The sequence below is a fragment of the Haliaeetus albicilla genome, chromosome 1 (assembly GCF_947461875.1).
Source record: "Haliaeetus albicilla chromosome 1, bHalAlb1.1, whole genome shotgun sequence".
Lineage (NCBI taxonomy): Eukaryota > Metazoa > Chordata > Aves > Accipitriformes > Accipitridae > Haliaeetus > Haliaeetus albicilla.
The window spans coordinates 19,777,329-19,799,073 of NC_091483.1; the positions used below are offsets into that span (position 1 = coordinate 19,777,329).

Sequence of the window (21,745 nt, forward strand, 5' to 3'; positions counted from 1 at the left end):
GAAAAGGAGAAAACAGAGCTGGCGGAGGAGAAAAAAAGTAAACTGCAAACCCGGCCAGGGACCAGAAAGAAGTCTAAGAGCAAAAAGGAGACGCTGAAAGCGAAAGCGAAGAGAGAAAAGGAGACACAGAGGAGCCAGGTACTTTGAATTCCTGCAGAAAAAGAGCACTTTCTCTTCTGGGGGGCTGAGATTGCAAGGTACCTCTAGCACCCCAGCCGCCCCAGCAACATTGCTGCAGCAGAGCTGGGCGGGTGACTGCTGCCTTTCCTGAGCAAGAGGGGCGACAGGGAGTTAGTTGTAGTGGAACCCTGGTGACACTCAGGCATCACCCCAAGGGTATGCTGAGGTCCTTCTCCTGGTTTTCCCCATCCCGCTGGGGTCCCTGCCAGAAGTGACCTGGGGGTGTGCATGCTGGGAAGCAGCACCCTCCGGGTGCGGGGCTGTTGTATGAGCGTCTCTTCCTGTGCAGGAATCTATTACCTCTGAGCAAGCATCAGGCAGCCCCTCAACTAGCACGGAGACGGGGGACTCCAGCCCTGACCTCCTGGAGACGACGGACTCCAGCCCCGACCTCCTGGAGACGATGATGGGGGAGTGGGAAGAGGCCGGAGAAGAGCCACCCACAGTCTGCGAGGACGACACTGTCCCCCCTAAGCGGTAAGAGTGCGCCAGCTCCAGCCGAGGCCTGGAGCACTGGGGTGGCGGTGAGCCACTGGTGGTGGGTCAAGGAAGCCAACCCCTGAGCCATGGGGCCTCACAGAGGGCCCGGGGATTTCTCCAGCCATGGGAATGAGCTGGGTTAGAGCCCGCTGGCAGGGGCCAAAGCAGGTGCTTGAAACTCCTCCTGCCTGGAAGGGGTTGTGGGGCCAAATGGGGCCACATAGGTGTGGGGCTGGGCGCAGGAAGAGGCAGGAGAGTCGCAGCTGAAGGGTCAGAGAGACTTTGTCCTTGCTGTTGCAGGAGCCTTTCCCCACGGACACACCAGGCCCTGCGGCAGGTGGTGACGTGCATCCTGGGGCAGGTCACCCGCAAGCGCAGGGGGCAGAGGGATGACCAGAGGGATCTGCAGGACAAGCTCAAGTGGTAAATCTCTCCAGACACGGGCAGCGTCTCCTGTCCCGCGCTGCCCTTCCTCCCGCTCCCCGCAGCACTGGGGGAGACAGGCGCTTTTCCTGGCACTGGCCTCTCGGCAGAGCCGCCTTCTGCGGCTGCGGTGGGCACCCAGGTTGGGAGCCCCGGCTGCAGAGCGGTCTCCCTGTGCTCACACCATCTCCTCCCACTGTGTGTCTGCAGCGAGCTGGCAGTGCTGCAGTGGCGTCGGCTGGGGCGAGAGGCATGCAGCAGCCCACAGCTGCGGGAAGCTGGACCCCAACCTGCACCCCCTGCTAACGCAGGGAAGAGGAGGGCAGGACCGGTACGTGGCGTGGGCTCCTGGAGGGCCTGTGTCGTAGCCACCTGTAGAAAAGCATAGTGATACGGATGTCATGTCTTGCAAGACCCCATATGGCGTGCTTAGCTGAAGGCTGTAGCACTTCTCCCGAGGCTTTATCGAGAGGCAGCAGGTTGTTCTGTCCATTTAGAAGAGAGCCTTCACTTCTGTCATCTCCAGCAACACCCGAAGAATTGATCTGGTGGTGTTTGCAATGGCGACAGCACTGCCAGGCTTGTCTGGCATAGCAAGCAGTTGGGTTGCTTTCAGCCCCATGGTCACTTGGCTCAGGGGTCATTGCAGAAAGGCTCTGCAGTCGGGCCTGTGAGGACTGACTGTGAGCAAACCAGGGCTGACAGAGAGGCTGAGAAGAAGGGGCAGGAGGGAGGGAGAGAGCTAAAATCCCCTCAGCCCTCCGCTGGGGAGACTAACACTGCCGGCTGCTGCATTGCCGTGGCCCTGCAGGCGCAGCCCCGTGTGTGCACGGAGGAGGAAGGACGCAAGCTCTGGGACTCCTTGCGCAAGAAGTGCCAGCAGAAGGCAAAGGCAAAAGTGGCAGCCCCGAAGGCTTGGAAAGACAAGCGAGAGCAATGGGAGGCCCAGGTGCCGCCGGCAGCGAAAAACAATGAGGAAAAGAGTATTCCTGTCCTGCGGGGAGCCAAGGTGGGAAGGTCCCTAAGCCCTAGGAGCGTGGGGGCTGACTGTCCTGTGTGGGGCTGTACCAGTTCCCTGCTGCCCAGTGACACCTCCTGTGCTCACCCCTCTCTCTCTGTGCAGGGCTCCTGCGTTCGTGGCACTCCAGAGTGGTGGGGAGAGGGCAGAAAAGGGCCATCCGCGGAGGATAAGGAAAGCCCAGAGGACAAGCTGAGTCTTTGCCTTTTGGAGTCCTCACCTCTGAAAAGGTGAGTGTGGGCCAGCTTCAGGCCAGACCTGGGCCAGCTGGGGGCTGGTGACCCAGCTGTAGGTGGGGGAAGCAAATCCCAGAGCCACGGGGCTGGACGTGGACAGCATCCTCTCCTTTGTCACACCGTGGGAATGGCACGGGTCAGTCCCTGATGCCAGGTGCCTCTCTGCAGCCCCAAGCACAGCCGGCACCGAGGGGGCTGTGGGCTTGAATGGGACCATGGCAGCAAGGGCGACTGGGAGAGGGGAGAGGTGGGAGGGTCTTGGTCGAGACGGGAGACTTTTGTCCTTGCTGCGGTAGCAGCCTTTCCCCACGACCCAGTGGGCTTTGCGAGGAGCAGCGACCCGCCTCCTCGAGAAGGTAGAGGGAAAAGCCCACTGCTGTGGTGGTGAGGACTGCCTCAGGTAAGGATCTCCAAACGTGCCCGGTGTTTGCCGCTGCGCGGCAGCGCCCTTCCTTCCTTTGAGTTCCCACAGCCCCCGGGCAAAGAGGGTCTTTGCCCAACAGCCCTCGTGGCGTGGAGAGCAGCAGGCTGGGATTGCATTGCACGGACCGTGGGCCTGCTCTCTCCAGACAGAAGCAGATCCCACCACATGTGTCCTGACTAGACTTGCAGTGGTGCTCTGCACCTCCCTGTGACTCCCTACAAGACTACAGAGCTTTGTATTCAACTCCTCAGCCCCGCGGAGCAGATCTGGTCCACGTCGGCGAGTGCCAGGAGAGCCTCTCGGGCACAGAGGCTCCCGAGAGAGATGTCCAGCAAGAGCCTCCTCCAGCAGGACGAGCGCCAGTGCCGGCCAGCCAGGCTTCCGTCTGTTCAGTAAAGCCCCATCTGCAAACCACTGGGTCTGACGATGTGGGTCTTTCCTTGGTGGCTGTGAAATCTGCACTCGGCAGTGGGTGAGCTTTGGTGGGGCAGGGAAAGGCCACTGCAGGAAGCAGGGCTGGAGCTTCGGTCCTGCTCCAAGGGCAGCCCTCTCCCAAGGCTTTGCTGTACCAGCTTGGCTGTAGCCCTGCTCTTCGTGGCCCTTGCACCTCCTGGTCTCTGGCAGTGTGCCCTGCTGTGGCTGCGCATCCCTGCCGAGGAGGGGATTTTCCACGGGGGGAGAGGAGGGAGGAGGGGGAGGAGGAGGAGCAGTGCTGGGCACCCAGGGGAGCAGAGCTGCAGGGGGGAGCATCCGGGGGCTCACACAGCCAGGGCGCTGCGGTGTGCCCAGGGCAGCGCTGTCAGGGGTACCCAGAGCTGTGCAGCCACCACCCTGTGCCACGGGGACAATGAAATCCCAGGCAGGAACCGTGCCTGGGGAGAGGGGAGCTACAGGGGGCGGCTTTTCAGCTGGGCGGCTTGACTCTGCCAAAGCTCTGCTTGGGCTCCCGAGCCTTTTGTTTGACACCTCCTGGCTAGAAAGGCAGGGTGGAGCTGAGGTGAGGTGGGGACACCTCCGACAACTTCTCTCCAGACACCTGGGTGGGCATAATGCGTGCAACAGGGGGCTGTGCAGGAGGAGGGAAGGAAGCCCGTAACGGCTGGCTGTTGGGCACCCACACCCTGCGCGGGCTCCAAGGGGACTCCATGCAGGCGGTGGCAGTGACGCTTCCAGAGCCCAGGCAGGCTTAACGGCGCTACGTGAGGTTGGCTCAGTCTGTTCATCCTCTGCGGGCTACTTTTCTCCCGAAAAGCCCTGGGTTTGTGGGGACCTGACTTTGCCGACATAGAAATACACCCTTTCCTTTTCACACTGCGGGATTGCTGTGCCTTTCTCCTGGCACCCAGGGACCTCCCTGAGCCTTTCCGTCTGTCCCAGGGCCTCCCAGGGCTGGCAGCAGGCAGCCAATGGCCTCTCCTTGGGCACTGCCACCCCTGAGGAGCAGCAGGGTCTCCCGACGGGCAGGGGAGGATCAGGCCCCTTCGGGCATGCTGATTCCAGCACCGACCTCGAAAGCATCTCTGCGCCCACCTCTCCCATTGCCCCCGCCAGGAAAGCTCTTTCCCCTGGTCCCCCCCTACGGATGCGCCAGCAGGGCTGGGGAGAGGGTAGCTGGGCTGCAAGGAGAAAGAAAGGCTGGGTGAGAGGCCGAGCCCCTGCTGTGCCATGCCCCTCGCCACGCCCCATGCCCCAGTGCAGGGCTGAAGGCCTACACCGGCTATAGGCCTATAGGCTGAAGGCCTACACCGGCTATAGGCCTATAGGATGAAGGCCTAGACCTCAGCACCGACCGTGGGGCTCCCCGAGATGAAGGAAGCTGCGGCACGGCCAGGAGCCAGCCCTCCGGTTCCCCAGGAGAGAGCCTGGAGCAGGAGACCAAGTGATGATCCCTGGCGGGCTGAGGTGAGCCTCAGGGCACAGCCCCGCTGGTGTGACGGTCTGACAAATTCAAATGTCTCAAACATCCGCTAAAAGAGCTTTGGTGGACAAAACGGCCTCTGTAAAAATGCTGGAGTTTTGTGAACAGGACAATGTGGACAGAAGAGAGGGCCCCACGGAGGGTGGGAACGCACTTCTCCAAGGCCCCAATTCCTTATCTTGAGTGACCAGGAGAAGGAACACAATTTATGCCTTCCTGGAGGAAGAAGGCCCCATGGAAGTTGGGACTGTGCTTCTATCTTAAGTGGTCATACCAGCAGGAAAAGAGAAGCAACTCCACAATGAACACCCCCCCCAAAGCTACCGATTCCAGTGAACCCCAGGTGTGGGAACTGCGCATGTTGAGATCATCAACTAACACACTAAAAAAGAGGAGAGAACGAATCCTCAGCGCGTGCCCTCCGGAACTGGATCTCTACGCTGGCTGGACCAACGCTGGACCCGGGACTGGTGAAACCCTTCTCTTCTCTCTTTCTTTTTTTCTCTCATTCTCTCTCTCTCTTTTCCTTCTCTCTTTTCCACAGTCCCTACACGTCATCCTTTGAAACATAAACCGTTGACCAAGTCTGAGACTAGGAGTGGACCTAGCCGCCCCTGAGCTCCTCTTTGAGAAGGAGTCCAGAAAGCAAGGGGGTCTGCTCTGAACCTCGTGACTCAACGGGAGGCCTCTCCTTCTGATACACTTCATGTTCCTTTTTCCATTTCATTCTTTCTGTACTTTCCTCCTCTTCTCAAACAGCGGCTTAATGACATGTTGCAAGGTTCATATTAACAAGTTCATGTGTACTTGGACAGAGTTAGCTAGGTTGAATAAATGTTGATTGTTGTTTGAACTCCCCTGGTGTCGTTTCACCTTAATTCTGACAAAGGAAATCCACGAACCTGAGTCGCTCCAACTTTGGGACGCGACAGCTGGTTAGGCCCAGCGGCCCCAGGTCAGGGCCTTTGTGTGGGGGTGACGCTGGCGAGGGGTAACCCACAGGCAGCTGCAGGGAATGGTCACCATCTTGCTCTTGTTGAAGCGTGGCTTTCTGGTGACCAGTGCTTCTGCCTAACAGCTTAGGGTTTAGTTAGCTCCGTGCCCCAGCAAAGAAGAACAAACCACCCAGAGAAGTCAGGAGTTTGGTTGGGCCTGCCCCTTGAACTAGACTGCCCTGGACATGACCAGGAGCTGCGCCGAGTTCCAGGAAAGCGGGAAGACCCAGGAAGGCCATGGCCAAAGAGGTTCGAGCCCTGGCAGGACGTCCATTGTGAAGGGAACACTGGTCGCGCGGTCGGGATGGTCTCTGTGCAGCCCAGGGTACTTTTGGGACGTCACCTCTGAGCTACTGTGGCTGCCCTGTCCTCCCTGCAGCTCCCCTCAGCAGAGCCCAGCTCCCCTAGGCTGCTGCTCAGCAGGCGCGTAAGGCACAGAGGCTTGGCTGTGCCGTTGGCCTCTTTTGGGATCTTTCTTTTGGGGCTGGCAGCAACTTCGCCTGCTGAATCCCAAAGGTGCTTTATCTGTCCCGTCCTCCTGCTGGGCTCACTTGGCTGATGGGGATGCCATGGGTCTGTGGCCAGTGGGCTGGGTGCCCCGTGGGGGGTGCAGGGGTCTTTGGGAGTGCCAAGACACCTCAGTGCCTCTTCCTCCGTGTCCCCCTGCAGCCGACGTGAGCCATGCTTCAAAATGCCCTGCAGGCTGGGACCGTGCAAGGGAGCAGTGGTGGGGTTGGTGGGGTTTTGCAAACAGTCACGTCCCAAGCAGAAGAGGCGTGCGTTGAAAGTGGGTACGGGGAAAGGCCCCTGAAAAGCTGAGGCTGGGTGACCAAGAATGGTAAGGATGCAATTTTCCCCAGGGGAGCGTATCAGCTCCCGAGGTTTTCGGCAGGTCCCAGTTCATAAGGGAAGAGTTTCTCTGGGACTCAACCGAGCGCATGCTGCCCAGATGCCTGCGTGCAGCTGATGAGGCAGGGGTGGTACAAAGGAGGACCTCTCCCTCTGCAAAAGGAAGCCATTTATTACAGAAAAGCAGAAAGCTGATACAATTGTACAAGAGTCACAGTGAAATATCTTCTTTTTTTTTTTCTTTTTCTGGGGAAATAGGACGTTATCATGTCACTATTTCTTCAGCTCTTTGAAAGCTAGTATTAGAGTAAGCAGTAATAGGAACTACGTTACTAGACAAACATTGGCAAAGCTCTGGCAACAGTTGGCATCTGCGACAGAAAGAAAAGATGTAATTATGTGGTAGATTCTCAACAGGTTTTTGCACAACCAGAGCCTGAAGAGCCATACTGCTTATGTCAAAGCTGACATGACGGTAAGAGTCGGGCTGTCAACATGCACACTATATTGCAGCAGCTTGTTGGCTTCAGTACTTCAATAGTCCCAGTTAGAAGGGGGAAGTCTTGGTGACCCACTGCAGTTTCTGAACAGCTTGAGTGGTTACAAATGTGAGCAGCTACCAAAAGAGAGAAGCCTCAAGTGAGGGACCTCAGCAGGCTGGAGAAACGAGCCGCCAGGACCGTCATGAAGTTCAACAAGGAAAATTGCAAAGTCGTGCCGCTGGGGAGGAACAACCCCAGGCACCAGTATATGCTGGGGGCCGACCGACTGGGAAGCAGCTCTGCAGAAAAGGCTGCTGAGGATGCTGGTGGACACCAAATTGAACTTTTGCTAGCAACGTGCCCTTGCTGCAAAAAGCACTACCGATGTCCTGGGCCGCATTAGGGGGAGTGTTGCCAGCAGGTCGAGGGAGGTGATCCCGCCCCTCTGCTCAGTACTGGTGAGGCCACCCCTGGAGCACTGTGCCTAGTTCTGGGCTCCCCAGTACAAGGGAGACGTGGACATACTGGAGAGAGTACAACAGACAGCCATGAAGATGACGAAGGGACTGGAGCATCTCTCCCATGAGGAAAGGCTGAGAGAGCCGGGACTGCTCAGCCTGGAGAAGGGGAGGCTCGGGGGGGACCTCATCAATGTGTATCAATACCCAAAGGGAGGGTGCAAAGAGGATGGAGACAGGCTCCTTCCAGCGGTCCCCAGTGCAGGACCAGAGGCAATGGGCACAAACTGAAACACAGCAGGTTCCCTCCAAACATCGGAAAACACTCTTACTGCGTGGGTGACTGAGCCCTGGCAGAGCTTGCCCAGGGAGGCTGTGGAGCCTCCACCTTTGGAGATACTCAAAAGCCGTCTGGACGTGGTCCTGGGCAACCAGCTCTGGGAGTCCCCGCTTGAGCAGGGGGTTGGACCAGATGACCTCCAGAGGTCCCTTCCGACCTCAACCATTCTGTGATTCTGTGATCTGTGGCTGCAGACATCATCAAATAGCGTTTGTCCTCTCTGCTGCCTACCTTAGAAATCTCTAAAGGCACAAATAAGGAGCAGCTTAGGTCCTGTTCAAATCAGCCAACTTTTATTTGGATCCCAATGAGTTCTGCACGTTTAAAGAAGACTTTCTGAACCATCCTTCAAGCTCTCTGTCTCTTAGACTGTAGATGAGGGGACTGATTCAACATGTTAAGACAGTTTAGAACAAGGAGCGTATTTTGTTCAGGTTTCCTACTCTGAGAGCATCTGGCAAGCAATACACCATGCTAAAGTTCCATTGACAGTTGTAACACCAAACAACGATCAGACGAGAGGAGCAGGTGTAAACACCTTTTTGCCAAAAGAGATTTTCAGACCGGAGGAAAGGATGTGAATTGTAAGATGCCAGAAATTGTAGCAACGTGAAGAGAGCGTCTCGTCACATCTGTGGTGAACTCCGCACTGGGGCCAGTGTAGTATCGTCGCAGGAATGATTAAAGATTAGCGTGAGATTACAAAAGAATTGGTAAATTTCATTAGCGACGTACAAAGTGAGTTGGGATAGAAACACTCGGTTAGGATACTGACCTTACATTTTCTTATCCTGCTCCAAGCTTAAAGCAGAAAGTGGTATTCCTACTGTGCTGCAGGGGAGAAGTTTCCGTATTGCTAAAAACCAAGCATAAGACAGCCCTGCCTGGGGATAACATTCCCCACAGACCAAAACACTCCAATGGTAGAACTTGCGTGCAGCCCCCGCAGAAACGGGCTTCCCGCCATTCTGAAAGCTGGGAGGGAGCGCAGGCCATCAGGCAGGAGGAGTGTCCCAGGAGATGGCCGTGGAGGGTTGGAGGTGGTGGTCAGCCAGCACCAGCGCAATGATGAGGGGTTCTTGGTCACCGTCAAAAAAACAGAACAAGCTAACACCAGCAAGACAGCAACCTCCATTTCTGCAAGCTTCCCAAATCCTAAAAGGGCAAACTCAGTAGAAGATGCTTCATTTTCTTTTCCCTCTTTTCTGCATGAGCTCTTCCTGCTTGGTAGGAGGAAGAGAAGAGATGAAGCGACAAAAAAATACAACTTGCGTTAAGCTTGAACAAATCTCAGACATCTAACATAACCTTGCCAAAGGAGAGAGGCAGGGCTCTGGAGAGCACTGAAGGGAATGAAAGGTCCCGGGGGCACGCTGGGACGTGAGAACATGGGGCTCTGGGCCAGCTGGAGAGCAACAGGGAGATCCCCAGGGAATATGAGGGCAAATGTGGGGCTTGGGGCCCCCCAAGAGGACCCAAGTGCCCAGGGGTGAGTGGGCCTTGTGCCGCCCACAGGGGACACCCTGCCCCTCCCGGCCTGGGTGGCGGGTCACAGTGGTGCCTTTATGACCTGACCTGTCTCTGTGACACCCTGTGGTGCTGCATATGGTCAACACAGCCGTGGCCCCCACCCCGCAGTGTCCGGCAGGACGGCGACGGGACAGGGCGAGAGCGTGGAGCTGGCGAGGAGCCCCTGAGCGCAGCCCACGTCTTTCATCGCCACCCCCGCGGTGCCGAGGCATTTTGCCAAAGCTTACCCCTTCCCCATCCCTACCCCTTTCCTCTGTCCCGCAGGATGGCGGAGAGACCCCCCAGCCGCCCCAGGGTGGCCTGGGAGGAGAACGGGGCTCCCCAGGAGAGCAGCTCTCCACCGGAGCCCCACAAGGTGTGCGTGCCCAAGCCGCTGCAGACCGGTAAGTGAGGGGCCCTGCTGGGCTGGGCAGGGCTGGGGACAGCGACCGCACCCCGATAGACGCCAGGGTCCTGTTTCCCCGGCACATCGGCAGTGGCGGTCCCACGGGTGGGGAGCACGGCACTGCCGGAATGCTGCTTAGGGCTGGGAGACTGCCCCAGCACAGCCTCCCGCAGGGTGGGAGACAGCAGAGGGGACCCAGCTCCTGCTGCGGGATATGGGCAGCAAGAGGCAGCTGGCCTGGCACCAGGCAGCCGTAGCGGGGGACGGGGACCTTTCCAGCCCATCTGCAAGCGAGTTCCTAAGCTCGGTGCCCTCGTGCCTTTCTGTGCCGTGCTGCACTCCAGCATCACAGCCCACCTGCCGGGCATCCTCCAGCCCGGACACCCGTGGGGAGACCGCGCCGGGGGAGTGGGAACGGGGCTGGACGGAGGGCAGAGCTCCTTCCTCTCCCCCTGTTTGCCTTCGGCCTCTCCCTACAGCCCTCCCTGCTCTCCTCCTTTACTAGGTGCCCTCTCTGCCGCTTCCAGCTGGCTGGCTCTGTACAGAAAGGAAAAAGAATCCATGCAGTTCATCCAGGTTTTCCTGAAGAGCTCCGAAAAGGTAACCACGGCCATTTCCATGGTAGCTGTGCCTGCGTCTCCCCATGGAGCCACCGGCTCTGCTGCCTGCTGCCAGGGCTGCTGGGCGACCGCTGGCTGGGCAGAGCCGCTCCCGCCGGGTCTCCTGCACAGCACTGCAGCCCCAGTGCTCCGGTCCTGCTGGCCGCGTGTCTACGTTCTCACGCTCCCCGTTTGTCTCTCTGTCCCCTGGCTGCCAGGAGAAGGCCCAGAAGATGCAGTTCCTAGAGACCATCTGCACCCTGTGCAAAGCTGCAAGGCAAAGCAAGGGCTTGTCACGGGGCCTGAATGCGTTCTGCCACAAATTTGAGCTGGCAGAGAATATCAAGGTGAGGGGACACCTGGCGGGTCTGGGGAGGGCGGCAAGGTCCCCGGGCACCGGCACAACGTGAGGACAGCGCATGGGCAGGGGAAGGCAGGGACAAGCGTGTGTGGACACCGAGCTGCCCCGAGGGGACTCGGATGACGCTGAGAAGCCCTGCCAGCAGAGACCCCAGCACCGGGGCGGGGGGCACTCTGGGGGCCGGTGCTGGGGCAGGGGCAGAGGGTCTCCGCCAGCCCTGCCACCTGGTGCTGGGTCTGCTGGCACTGGGTGCTGGCAGCTGCCAGGTCCCATCCCAGACGTGCTCTGCAGGTGCTGCTGGAAGAGGAGCCCAGGGACCACCTGCACACAGCGGTGCGGCAGCAAGCTATGCTTGCCATCGCTGCCTTGAGGTACCTGCCAGGCCCCTGGTTTGGCTTTCCACCAGCCATGGCCCTGGACCTGGCCGGGGCCACCCCCCATCCAGGCACAGTCCAGTGGTGCCATCAGAGGGCCCCTGCTTTGCCCTGCTGGCAGCTTGTTGGGAGGGCGCAGGGGAGGGCAGAGGGATCCTGCAGCTCCCCGCCACATCTCAGCTCTTCCCCAGAGTGGGAAGCGGGAGGCTTGCCTGCCAGGACTGTCCTTTGGCCCAGGCCATATCGAGGACGGAGGAGGTGCCTCCTGGCAGCACTCCCCACACACCCTCCATCCCTCTTGGGGACCCCCTGCTCCAGAGCTCCGTGTCCACCTGCCCAAGGCATCGAGGCACCACCGCTCCCAGCACCAGTGTCCAACAGGACCCCCCCCCTCTCTCTTTGCAGCAAAGTGGAGGTGGTGCTAGAGGGCAAAAAGAAGAGCCTCTTAGAAGCCTGCTTCAAGAGTGTCTTCTTGCTTCCTCCAAAAGCAGACATGCAGGGCCTGGACACTACTCTCTACTTCGAGGTAAGTGCTGGCTGAGCTACAGGAGCCCCCAGTCCTCTGGGCTGCTCCCCGGCCACCGCGCGCTGAGAGACAACCGGAGATCCAAGGCACGGCAGGGTATCGACTTTGCTTTGCCACCCTCATCCCTTTGTCCCCTTCCCGTGGGCCTGGCCACGTCCAGTGCCGCAGGCTGCTCTGCCCACAGCAGCGTGCCTGCTCCGAGGCTTCCCCTGGGCACCGCGAGGCAGCGCAGGCATCCTCTCTTGGTGTGGGGAGTTCAGATCCATCTCCAGGCTTGAGAGGGACTGCAGAAAGACTGCCACAACCCTTTGTCCTCCTTGCAGACCCTGGACGCCATGGACACCATGCTGCGGACATTGGTGCTCAGCTCTTCTGCCCCTGGCTTCACAGAGCTGCAGACAATCCTACAGGTCTGGTGTTGGCAAAGAGTAGGGTTCGCAGGGGCTGTTCCTCACCCTGCAAGGGAGTGTCCACTCTTGAGTGGACAGTTCCCACCCCAGTGCCATGCACAGAGCACACTGCAGGGAGGGTGCCCAGCTCCCCTGGGGGAGGCAGGGGTGGCCCACCATGGTCTTCCGCAGCCCAGTGCCCCCTGCCTGCAGTCAATGTGACTTCCCCTCTGCAGCCTCCTCCTGTGTCACGGCAGAGCCTTGCTCGTGGCAATTCTGGGCCAGCTCTGTCCCCAGAGCTTTCCTTGCACCAAAGCTGTGGGAGGCATTTGACCCCTCTCCTCAGGCACCACAGTGGTGGCAGCTGGTGCTGCTCTTCCCCTGCCTCGCAGTCCCTTGTGCTTTCCTCCCCAGGTCTGACCGGGGCAGAGAACCCCTGGGACCTGCCTGTCCTGCACAGGGAGCCCAGCCCTGAAGCTCTGTATTCCCGGCTTCCCAGGGGGCTGTATCCCCATTCCCACATTGCAGACCCCCCGGGCAGGCTCCTGCCCAAAAGCCCAGCCTTCATGGAGAGGGGACACAGGGCTGTGTTCCGGGGGAGGGCACAGAAAGGAGCAGACGCTGCCCGGGGTGTGGTATCTGCCTACCTGCCTGGCCACAGGGACTGCACGTGTCCAGCCAGGACTCCAGCAGTGCTGCTTCTGCTGGTGCGGGTGCCAGCTCGCAGGGCACATCGGCAGTTTCTCTCCTCCCAGATGCTGCTGACCTTCACCAACTGCCAGAGTGCAGTTGTGTGCGAGAGGGCCGTGGGGAGGATTGGGAGGCTGAGCGATTTGCTGGCCAGCTGTTCCTCTGTGGAGGTAAGGAGCCAGGCACCCTCCAGCCAGGCTCTCTCCCCTTCCCTGCACACGGGAGCAGCCTGCAGCTCAGAGATGCCTGCACGGCAAGCCTGGGCACTGGCTGAGGCGTTCAGCAAGGCTCTGCCCTGGAGCGAGGGTCTTGGTTTCTTTCTTTTTTCTTTTTCCCACGGTCTTCTCTCCCCAGTTCCCTCTCTGCCAGGAGCCGTCTCGGCCCCCAGTCCTGCGCAGGACGGGACTGCCCAAGGGACATGGTGGGAGCCCAGGCCTGGCAGCTCTCCCTGCCCTGCTGCCCAGCTAGCTGCTTTGAGAGGGCCCTCCAAAGCTCCAGCTCACCGGGGATCCTTCCCCTGGGCAGAGTCTTGGGTTCAGGGCTTTGGTCACAGCTGCTGCCCGTCAGCCCTTCTACCTGTCCTCCCTCCCCCGCCCAGGTCTGGAGCACCTTTGTAGGAGAGGATGCCAGCCCTGCCTGCCACGCAGAGATCCATATGCCCTTCCTGGGACAGCTGCTGGGGCATCTCATCCTCTGCCGCACTCGCAAGAGCTGGGAGATCAGCTGGGTTGCTTTGGATGCTCTTCATCACCTCTTCAGATTCATCCTGCAGCAAAAATGTAAGAGAAGCTGTGGTGGACCGCATCCCTCCACACACACCTCCTCACATGCCTGCTTGTTTCCCTGGCTATTGCAACAGACCGTTCTTGTGCTTTCTGGAGGCTCTCCATCAAAGTCTGCTTCCCTGACCTCCTTTGCCCCTCACAGCTGCTTCCCGTAGCATCCCAGCTATTGTTTTGCTGCAGAAGCTGAATGCTCGCCAGAAGTCCAGGACCTGTTCTTTGCTGCTCTCCTTCCCTACTCTTCTCAGGACCTCTCAGAACCTGGCTGTTTCATGGTCCCCACAGCCAAAGCTATCATTGATTACCACGTCCTGAAAATAGTTCTTCCCTATTGGAGAACAGCAGATCCAGCTGTACATCACCCCAGCTGGTCCCTCCAGTGCCTGCAGCAAGAAGCTGTCCCTGACGCCCTCCAGAAAGCTCCCTGACCGCTTGCGTCCTGCCGTCTGGCAGGCAGGTCTCAGGGACATTAAAGTTCCCCATGAGAAGCAGGGCATGTGAAACAGAGACTTCCCCACGTGCTTTCAGGAAGACTTCATCCACATCCTCTCTCCAAGTGTGCGTGTGGGGGTGTCTGCAACACGCTGCCACCACCATGTCACCAGCACTGCCTCTCCTCTGCTTCTGACCCACGTACTCTCTCTCGGACTCTTGATCGTCCCGTATATCTGAGCTGCTCCTTCAAATATGAGGCACGCCCCCCCAGCCTCCTCTTCCCCATCTCTCCTGAAGAGCTTGCATCCGTGCACCGCAGCACTCCAGCCCTGCAAGCCGTCCCCTGCAGCTCAGTTATTCCAACAATGTTTTAGTTGTGCGACTGCATGCAGAGCTCTAGTTCCTTTGAGTTTCCAAGGCTGTGAGCATTTGCACACATACGCTTGAGGCAGGAGTCTCTCATCCTTCTCCATCATCCTTCAGGTCCCTCTTGTTCCCTTCGCCTGTCACCCTGTGCTTTACACCCTTGTCCACCACCTCCTCCCCTGACCGTGGGTCATAACCTCCCTCCTCAGCCATTCCTAGTTCAAAGCTCTTTTCACCGTTTGGTAAGCTTGTTGGCAAAGACGCTGTGTCCTACCGACTCTTCTGTGATCCCCTCCTGTTTAGGCACGACACTGCCAGAGGATAATGCAGAGCATCCACAGCGTCAAAGGGAACGGGAAGCTGCGATCACCTCCTGGCTTTCTTTGCCCAGCACCAGCAACATTACAACGGTAACGAGCTCCTCGCTTGCTGGGCCTCTTGCCCGTGGCATCAGCAGGAGACTTGTGTGAGCAAAGGGATCTGGAATCAGCACGGTTGGCATGGCCTCACTGTCACTGGTGAGAGGGTTGCTGCTGTCGCTGAGCAGGGACTACAAAGGGCTGCACTCCAGTGTCCCAGCAGCAGCTCCAGCCCTCCTGTCCACCAGCAAGCCCTGATTCTCTGTAGGGCCAGCACACTGTGCCCACGACCCCAGCCCTCCTCTCTCACCCTCAGGGCCCTCTCTTCTCATCCTCCACCGCGCAGTGACTGCAGCCCCTGCCTCCAGCTGTCCTGTGGGCGCTGCTGTCAGCACCGCCAGGCCATCTCTTGCCAGAGCTGCTCTCGCCGCTCACCTAAGCAGCACCACCAGGACACTCGGTGTGACGTGTCTTCCCTGCCTTCCTCCCTCCCATAGGCATTTGGAAAATACCTCCAGCCTTCTGAGAGGACAGACATCGTCCTTGTGGCCATCGAGGCCATGAGAGACTCGAGCACCTATGACAAGGAGGAGGCGAGCAGCATCCTGGATATGGCTATGAGAGAACCTGCCTGCTGGTTGACGGAGGTAAGCGGCCTGTGGCTGCCCTGCCCTTGAGCCCTTTCAGGCGTTGTTCCTCCTTCCATCCCTCCCTCCCTCCCTCATGCAGGTGCCTCAGGCACCTTGAAGCCCTTTTAAGCCAGGAGAGTAGCATGGATAGGGCAGCAGTTGCAGAGGCAGCTGAGGAAATGGCTGCACTCCAGTGGCAGCACCATCCTCACCCGTGTGCCATCCAGGTGCCAAACATCGTGAGGTGCATCTATGAAAACGTGGAGCACATCCACGCGGCGTCAGCCCGGCACAGCCTGGACCTCCTTCTTCTGCTGATGACTGTCCAGTGCCCCATGGAAGTGGTCACGAGCCTGTTGAAGCTCTCTCCATCTTGGGACAGGTACTGACCCCAACAGCTCCTGTGGGCTTGTCCATGTGGGGAGAGGGGCCTGGAGACTTTCAGGCTGCTAGAGCCACTGAAAACCACAGGACACCCCTGAGGAGAAGGGCCCTCCACCGCACCACGCTTTCCAGCCCTGGTGGATCGGCCAGGCCTGCGGTAGCCAAACCCGGCCAAGCCAGCCCAGAGCCCCGCCACAAGGTTCCTCCCTGCCCCGTGGGGAACACTATCTCAGCCCCCTCCTGCTTGCCCAGGCGGGGACCCAGGCACTCAAGCGAGGGGGCTGAGAATGGCCAGGGCTGCAGGACAAGCCTGGGACCTGCCGCGCTGGCCCGGGCACAGTGTGGTGGCCAAGGCAGCCCTGCTGACAGAGTGCTCTGGGCCTGCAGTGCTGCTCTGGCCATGTGGGATGTGATGCTTTCCCAGACCCACACGTTGGAGAAGGTCTTGAGGGAGCTACTCAGCAAGCTCCAGGACCAGCAGCTGCGCAGGGTGTTCGGCTCCAGCACGGAGGACGCCTGCATCCATCACTTGGCTGTGAGTGATCAGACCGGTCCTTGCTCGCTCTCTGGGCTGTGCCTGCCTCTCCAGGAAAACAGGCACGGCCCTCTCCCCTCCCATCTGCCCCGACACGGTCACCTCCTCCGGGACATACGGACACAGCCCCTTAGGGCCAGCAGGGACCTGCCCAGCACCAGGTTCCCCTGCGCCAGCCGTGCAGGGCCACCCCACGCTGCTTGGGCCCCCGGTGCACAAGCACGAAGCCCAGGCAGCCCCTGCCTGCCCAGGCAGCACTCTGCTTCCCCCCCTGCCCGCATCCATCCCTCTGCACTGCTCTGCAGCCTGGAAACCTGGGGCAGGGCAAGGGCTCGGTCAGGGGCAGAGACACGGCCTCTGCACAGGCTGAGCGGGCTGCAAGGCTGGCGCCAGGAGACACTCGTCACCACTCGCGTGTCATGCCTCCTTCGTGCCAGCTCTTGCTGCTCAATCGCTCCTCAGAGGCATGAGAGCAAGTGGCTGCCGACGCTCAGCGGACAGGAGGAGCTGGCACACACAACCCTGTGGTGTGCGGTGGGGTGTAGGGCACTGGGGTGCCAAGCGGCCGTCCACGGGCAGAGCTGCCCCCAGGACAGGCTGTCTGGCTCTGGTGCCCTGGCCCTGAGCTGCCAGTGGGAACCAGGAGCCGCACCGTGTTGGGAGCCCCGCAGGCTCTGCCAGGCTCTCACTGCCATCTTTGTTTCAGCTGCTGGCCTCCAGCGACATGAAATCAGAGGAGTTTGCTGGCCTGTACAACGTCCATAGGTACCTGAGGCGTCCAAGCCTGGCGCTGCTCTCACTGGCGCTCAGAGGCCTCGTCACGCTGTCGCAAAGACCTGAGACGGTGAGCAGGGCATAGTCAAGTGAAGCCACGTTGGCAGGCTGGGGCTGCGGCAGTGGGTAACGCGGTGCCTTGGCCTGGGCTGGGAGTCAGGAGGTGGGGTGACGGCTCCAAATGCCCTTGCTGTCCCTTTCGCGGGCCCCGGGGTCCCTCAGGCTCAGACCTTGCCCCTGCAGCGCCAGGAGAACAGCTCCCTCACCCACGTGCAGGAGCTCTCGCTCCTGGCGCATCCCCGTGGTGCTGGGCAGGAGTTTCTGCTCTGCACCGAGGCAGCCAGTGCCAGACTGCCTCAGTCGAGGGATTACCGTCCGCAGAAGAAGCTTCCTGCTGAGAGGGGGAGGATGAGCCAGAGCCTCGGGTACAGCTGATGTTACGGGCTGACTCTGGGGCCTGGGGCAGCGGGTCTCTGTCATGAAGGGGTCACAGCCCACTCATTGCCAGCTTAGAGATCTCTGCCCTTCCCCGCACCCTGCCGTGGGGGCCAACAGAGCGCTGCATGGAGGGGACCGGTGGCTGTCTGGGGAGCTTTCCAGGCCCGGAGGGTTACCAACCCACCTGCCCGTTTGGGCCCGTCGGAAAAGGGGGTGGCTGAGCAGGGGACACGGAGCCTTTGTTCTCCTGCCCTAACTTCCCTATCCCCTGCTATCCTCACGTCCCCAACGGTGCGCCCATGGCCAGCACCTGCCAAGAGGCGGCGGAAGGGATTCCTGTGCCACCTGCCAGGAATCTGGACGGGAGGCTGGTGCTTAGTGGGCAGAGCATTTTTGCCAGGGTGGTCTTTCACCGCTTGACAAAAAGGAAATTCTGTGCTTCATGCAGGCAAGAAAAATCTTGGTCCTGCTGCCAGACATCATGGAGACCCAGCAGAATGCCAGCAGTGACAACAAGATGAAGGCCCTGCTTGTCTTCAGAAATGTGATGGGTCATATGAAGAGGAAGGAGGCCAGCCCCACCGCTCTGCAGCTGGTGGACAACCTCCCGCCACTCTTTGATGATGTAAGGCTGCTTGTGGGAGCCTGAGCCCCACTGATGGGCCCTCTGCAAGGACAACTGCCCCTCAGCCCGGCCCTGCGGCAGCACTTGCACAGGGCTGTTCCCCTCCTCACGCCCCTGGGCTCTCGTGGAGATGGCTTCTGGGCTCTGCAGCCCAGCACGGCTTCTCCCTGACAACTCGATGCCTCCAGGCGACCTAAGCCCCCTGTGCTGAGGCCCAGCCTAGCCCCTGTGCAAAGCACCTGCAAGCCAAGAGCCGCTCTCAGATCTGCGAGGCCTCCCCCGGCTGCACTGCCAGGGAGGACCAGACGATCTCCCCAAGTGCCGTGGTGAGGGGCTGAGGCTTAGGTGGCCATGTGTGCCCCGGAGGCATTGCCGAGGGCCAGCCCGGTCTCCTCCTCAGGCCATCCCTGGGGAGCTCTGCACTGGTGCGGCTGGTGTGGCTGGTGGTGAATGCCGGGGGCTGGCACAGGCGCTGCCTGATGGAAACCTCTTGCATGCATGGCCTTTTGTGGGCCTGGGGCCATTCAGCCACGGCTGCAGATCTGGCCCACAGCTCCTGTGTGTAGAACCTGACTCCAAAGCATCTCCGCTCACATCAGCCACACTAACGCCCTGGCTCAGGGAGCGGCTGTTGCTGAAGTCTTCCTGTCCTCCTCCCTACCAGCAATCCAGCCAGCTGCGAGAGCTCTCCATCTGCCTCTTCAAAGATGCGATGCAGACAGTGGTGGGGAACGACAAGCAGCAGATGAGGAAGAACGTGCGGAGAAGCCTGCTCCCACTGTTCTTCCACATGAGTGACCAGACCGAGAGCGTGGCCAAGGTACAGGTTTCAAACCTGACCAGTGATGCGGGCAAGGGCGTGCTGACACCACGGGGGTGGCCTGCGCATCAGGGAGGGGCAAGGGCTGCTGGCAGTTGGACGCTTGGAGTCTGTGTCACCTCAGGGTCCAACTGCCTGAGTCACTGAGGGCAGGGCAGAGCTCCCCTCCTTCCCCGCACCGGTCCCACCACTGCCTTCCCGTCCTCCCTCTGTGCCTCCTGCTGCAGAGGAGGACGGGAAGGTGGGCGTCCCCTCCCACCCCTGCTCCCCCCATTCAGGTGGCCTCCAGTGCACCCCAGAGGAAGGGTCCCAGCATACCCAGCGCGAGGAGGGCTGGAGAAGCTGGCACAGACGTTTCCCACACCTGCCCTACCTGGTCCAGCAGGGCTCAGCAGCAGCCCGTGGCCACCAAGGCCTGAACACAAGAGTCCCTAGAAGCGTCCCAGCTGCCCCTGCAAGTGTTGGAGGCCAGGGCTTTGAGCCCCATTCCCTGCCCACGGTCCCCTCAATCCCCGTCTTCCTCTGCAGGCCTCTCGGGAAGCCCTCCTCGTTGCTGCAAAGCTGCTAAAGTGGAAACGGCTCAAGCACCTGACCCGGACACAGCAGACAGGCAGAATCGGGGAGTGCTTGGTGAGGACAACCCCCAAGCCCCAGGGCCTGGGCTGGACAAGGGCTGCCCCCTGTGCAGCTGTGCCTCGCCTGCCCTGCTCCAGCCCAGAGCCCGCAGCCTGGAGCTGCATCCTCCTTCCCTGCCCTCAGGCACAGAGCCCCCAGGGGCTCTTCTCCAGGCCCCTCTCCCCTCCCCGCCCTCAGGATGCTGAAGGAGACCCTAGCCCATCTGGGCCCTGGCAGTGGGACGGACAGAGGGGTCTCAGGACCTCCAGACCCCGCCTCTGCCTGCAGCTGACTCTCAACCTCCACCCCACAGGGCTCCTGGCTGGGAGTTGGGAATGGCCTGAGGTGGAAGGGGGACAGGGGGTGCTGGGAGGAGGGACCGGTTCAGCCCACTGCGGAGGGTCTGTGTCAGCCCCATGCCCTTGTGCTCTCTCCAGCTGGTGCAGGACAGGAGCAGAGTTGAAGAATATCTGAGTCAGAGCCTGCCATACTTGAAGGATGCTCAGGTCACCTTGCGAGAAGCAGCCCTGAAGTTCATTGGTGAGCCACAGCAGCCCCTGGGGTCCCCATTTTGGCAGCCTGGTCCCAGTCCCAGCCGCTGCACTGGCAGCAAGGGGCAGCCCTGCGGCTGCCAGAGCCCCGACTGCCCCATGCAGGGCCTGGGCAGCCAGGGTCTCTGCGCGTCCCTCTCCCACCCCTGCCCGCGCAGGTGGGCTTAGCGGCAGCCTTGCTCGGTCCCGTCCCCCGCCTCGGATACTGTCCTTCCCTGGGGTCACCCTGCTGAGGGGGAGGAGGGTGTGCAGCCAAACCAGCAGAGCCACGAGCTGTGCTGCTGGGAGCATGCTGGGGAGCAGGAGGTCTGACAGAGCTCTGTGCCTAGGGCTTGCCGCACGGCACCTGGGGGACGAAAGCGAGGAGAAGCTGTCCGAGATCTGCAACGGTGAGCAGGGGCAGTGCTGCGTGCGCCAGGACTGGTGGGGCAGGGGACAGAGCCTGGGCAGCGTGTTGCTATGCCTCGCCCTGCTCCAGGGAGACGCTTCAAGGGCAGAGGAACGTCTCAGGGGCATTTGGGGCATTCCTGAGCAGCAGCTTCCAGCTGATGCATTTGTCCCACCTGCTCCATCTGGCCAGGGAAAGGGATGGGTGGGGCTGGCATGGTCTGGAGGGGGTGCCTGGGTGTCTCTGCAGATAGGTGGGTTTCAGCTCTGTTCTCTTTCCTTCTGCTGCAGCCCTCCAGCTTTTGGAGAAAGATGCCGAACTCTCAGTCTCATCCCTGGCAGCTCAGACCATGCTGACCCTGAGATCTCCGAGGGAGCAGCCAACATCGGGGTGGACCCTGTGGGCGCTGTGCTGCTGGCCCTGCAAAGCCGGGCAGAAATGAAGCTCTCTTCAAGAAAATGGCTCTTGTTGATTAAAGCTGGAACCACAAGCCCAAGGCCACGGTGTCCTTCACGCAGGAACCACCCCGAGCGTGCCGAGCAGCCGGCGTTATTCGGGCCTCTACCGCTGTGTGCAGGACAGCTCACCCCTCGGCACACCCTGGCCCCAATGTTGTTTTAGAACGTCCTCCCTCTGTTAGGCTTTGCCCCCAAAAGAAGTCGTGCTTGTTCACCTTCTGTGGAAGTCTTTTCTCTGGGGAGGCAGAGGGCAAAAGGGAAAAGGCAGACCCCAAAGGAACCAGGATTGCCCTGAGAGCTGCCTCACGCCCAGGCTTTCCAGCAGCCCGTGGCAGCACAGCACACGCTGACCCAGGGTGTCCTTGCAACAGAGGCCCAGCTGCCCTGCTGGACTGCAAAACCTGGAGGTTTCATCCTGGTGTTCAGACGTGGCCACCTCTGGCACGCTCCGGTCTTGCACATCCTCGCCCGTGAGCCAGGGGAGAAGTTTCCCTGTGGAGCGGGAAGAGCTGTGCCCCCAGGGGCACCCTGCCCCACCTCCTCTGGGCTGCTGGGGCCAGCCTCCCAGCCCTTTGGGCAGCTGGCCTGCTCTGGCCTTCTTCCCCCACAGCAGCAGCACCCTGCGCACAAGCAAAGCAGAATAGGGAATCCGTTCACTATTTCCCATCGGCAGGCTGGTGTTCAGCCATCTCCAGGAAAGCTGGCCTCCATCACACGTAACGGTTACTTGGGAAGACAAGCGCTGTAACTCCAAACTTCCCGCCTTCCGCCTTCCTCCCCCAGCTTTTATTGCTGAGCACGACGCCATGTGGTAGGGAATATCCCTTTGGTCAGTTGGGGTCAGCTGTCCCGGCTGTGTCCCCTCCCAACTTCTTGGGCACCCACGGCCTCCTCGCTGGCAGGGCGGCGTGAGAAGCAGAAAAGGCCCT

General features: G+C 60.3%; 4 protein-coding genes across 5 annotated transcripts; all 4 read left to right on the top strand.

The window, feature by feature from the left end:
• The first annotated feature begins 10,224 nt into the window (after window positions 1-10,224).
• LOC138685052 (maestro heat-like repeat family member 5) lies at window positions 10,225-12,424 on the top strand. The gene is made up of 3 exons (XM_069781023.1): window positions 10,225-10,664; window positions 10,970-11,049; window positions 11,458-12,424. The coding sequence occupies exons 1-3, from the start codon at window positions 10,362-10,364 to the stop codon at window positions 11,591-11,593; spliced, it is 519 nt and encodes a 172-aa protein (XP_069637124.1). The 5' UTR covers window positions 10,225-10,361; the 3' UTR covers window positions 11,594-12,424.
• Window positions 12,425-12,997: 573 nt separating this feature from the next.
• Window positions 12,998-15,501, top strand: LOC138685061 (uncharacterized). The gene is made up of 3 exons (XM_069781157.1): window positions 12,998-13,436; window positions 14,544-14,650; window positions 15,097-15,501. The coding sequence occupies exons 1-3, from the start codon at window positions 13,076-13,078 to the stop codon at window positions 15,274-15,276; spliced, it is 648 nt and encodes a 215-aa protein (XP_069637258.1). The 5' UTR covers window positions 12,998-13,075; the 3' UTR covers window positions 15,277-15,501.
• On the top strand, window positions 15,372-18,322 carry LOC138687822 (uncharacterized). The gene is made up of 5 exons (XM_069797690.1): window positions 15,372-15,610; window positions 15,865-16,147; window positions 16,854-16,991; window positions 17,808-17,984; window positions 18,203-18,322. The coding sequence occupies exons 1-5, from the start codon at window positions 15,372-15,374 to the stop codon at window positions 18,320-18,322; spliced, it is 957 nt and encodes a 318-aa protein (XP_069653791.1).
• LOC138685086 (maestro heat-like repeat-containing protein family member 7) lies at window positions 18,005-21,314 on the top strand. 2 transcript variants are annotated; one of them, XM_069781376.1, is made up of 5 exons: window positions 18,005-18,804; window positions 19,333-19,434; window positions 19,857-19,959; window positions 20,300-20,359; window positions 20,649-20,921. In XM_069781376.1, exons 1-5 carry the CDS (start codon window positions 18,697-18,699, stop codon window positions 20,798-20,800), a joined length of 525 nt encoding a protein of 174 aa, XP_069637477.1. In that variant the 5' UTR covers window positions 18,005-18,696; the 3' UTR covers window positions 20,801-20,921. The 2 variants fall into 2 exon arrangements, with proteins under 2 accessions (XP_069637477.1, XP_069637384.1); XM_069781283.1 differs by having other exon boundaries at window positions 20,300-21,314.
• Window positions 21,315-21,745: the final 431 nt, after the last annotated feature.

What these genes read in the sequence shown, in the direction of transcription:
- LOC138685052 (XM_069781023.1), top strand. Translation starts at nt 10,362, where the DNA reads ATGGAGCCACCGGCTCTGCTGCCTGCTGCCAGGGCTGCTGGGCGACCG. An exon ending in AGCTGGCAGAGAATATCAAG is followed by an intron (nt 10,665 to 10,969) that starts GTGAGGGGACAC and finishes CGTGCTCTGCAG; the next exon opens with GTGCTGCTGGAAGAGGAGCC. An exon ending in CTTGCCATCGCTGCCTTGAG is followed by an intron (nt 11,050 to 11,457) that starts GTACCTGCCAGG and finishes CTCTCTTTGCAG; the next exon opens with CAAAGTGGAGGTGGTGCTAG.
- LOC138685061 (XM_069781157.1), top strand. Translation starts at nt 13,076, where the DNA reads ATGGTGGGAGCCCAGGCCTGGCAGCTCTCCCTGCCCTGCTGCCCAGCT. An exon ending in ATTCATCCTGCAGCAAAAAT is followed by an intron (nt 13,437 to 14,543) that starts GTAAGAGAAGCT and finishes CCTCCTGTTTAG; the next exon opens with GCACGACACTGCCAGAGGAT. An exon ending in GCACCAGCAACATTACAACG is followed by an intron (nt 14,651 to 15,096) that starts GTAACGAGCTCC and finishes TCCCTCCCATAG; the next exon opens with GCATTTGGAAAATACCTCCA.
- LOC138687822 (XM_069797690.1), top strand. Translation starts at nt 15,372, where the DNA reads ATGGATAGGGCAGCAGTTGCAGAGGCAGCTGAGGAAATGGCTGCACTC. An exon ending in CTCTCTCCATCTTGGGACAG is followed by an intron (nt 15,611 to 15,864) that starts GTACTGACCCCA and finishes CTGCTTGCCCAG; the next exon opens with GCGGGGACCCAGGCACTCAA. An exon ending in TCCCGCCACTCTTTGATGAT is followed by an intron (nt 17,985 to 18,202) that starts GTAAGGCTGCTT and finishes GCTGAGGCCCAG; the next exon opens with CCTAGCCCCTGTGCAAAGCA.
- LOC138685086 (XM_069781283.1), top strand. Translation starts at nt 18,697, where the DNA reads ATGCAGACAGTGGTGGGGAACGACAAGCAGCAGATGAGGAAGAACGTG. An exon ending in AGACCGAGAGCGTGGCCAAG is followed by an intron (nt 18,805 to 19,332) that starts GTACAGGTTTCA and finishes CTTCCTCTGCAG; the next exon opens with GCCTCTCGGGAAGCCCTCCT. An exon ending in GCAGAATCGGGGAGTGCTTG is followed by an intron (nt 19,435 to 19,856) that starts GTGAGGACAACC and finishes TGCTCTCTCCAG; the next exon opens with CTGGTGCAGGACAGGAGCAG.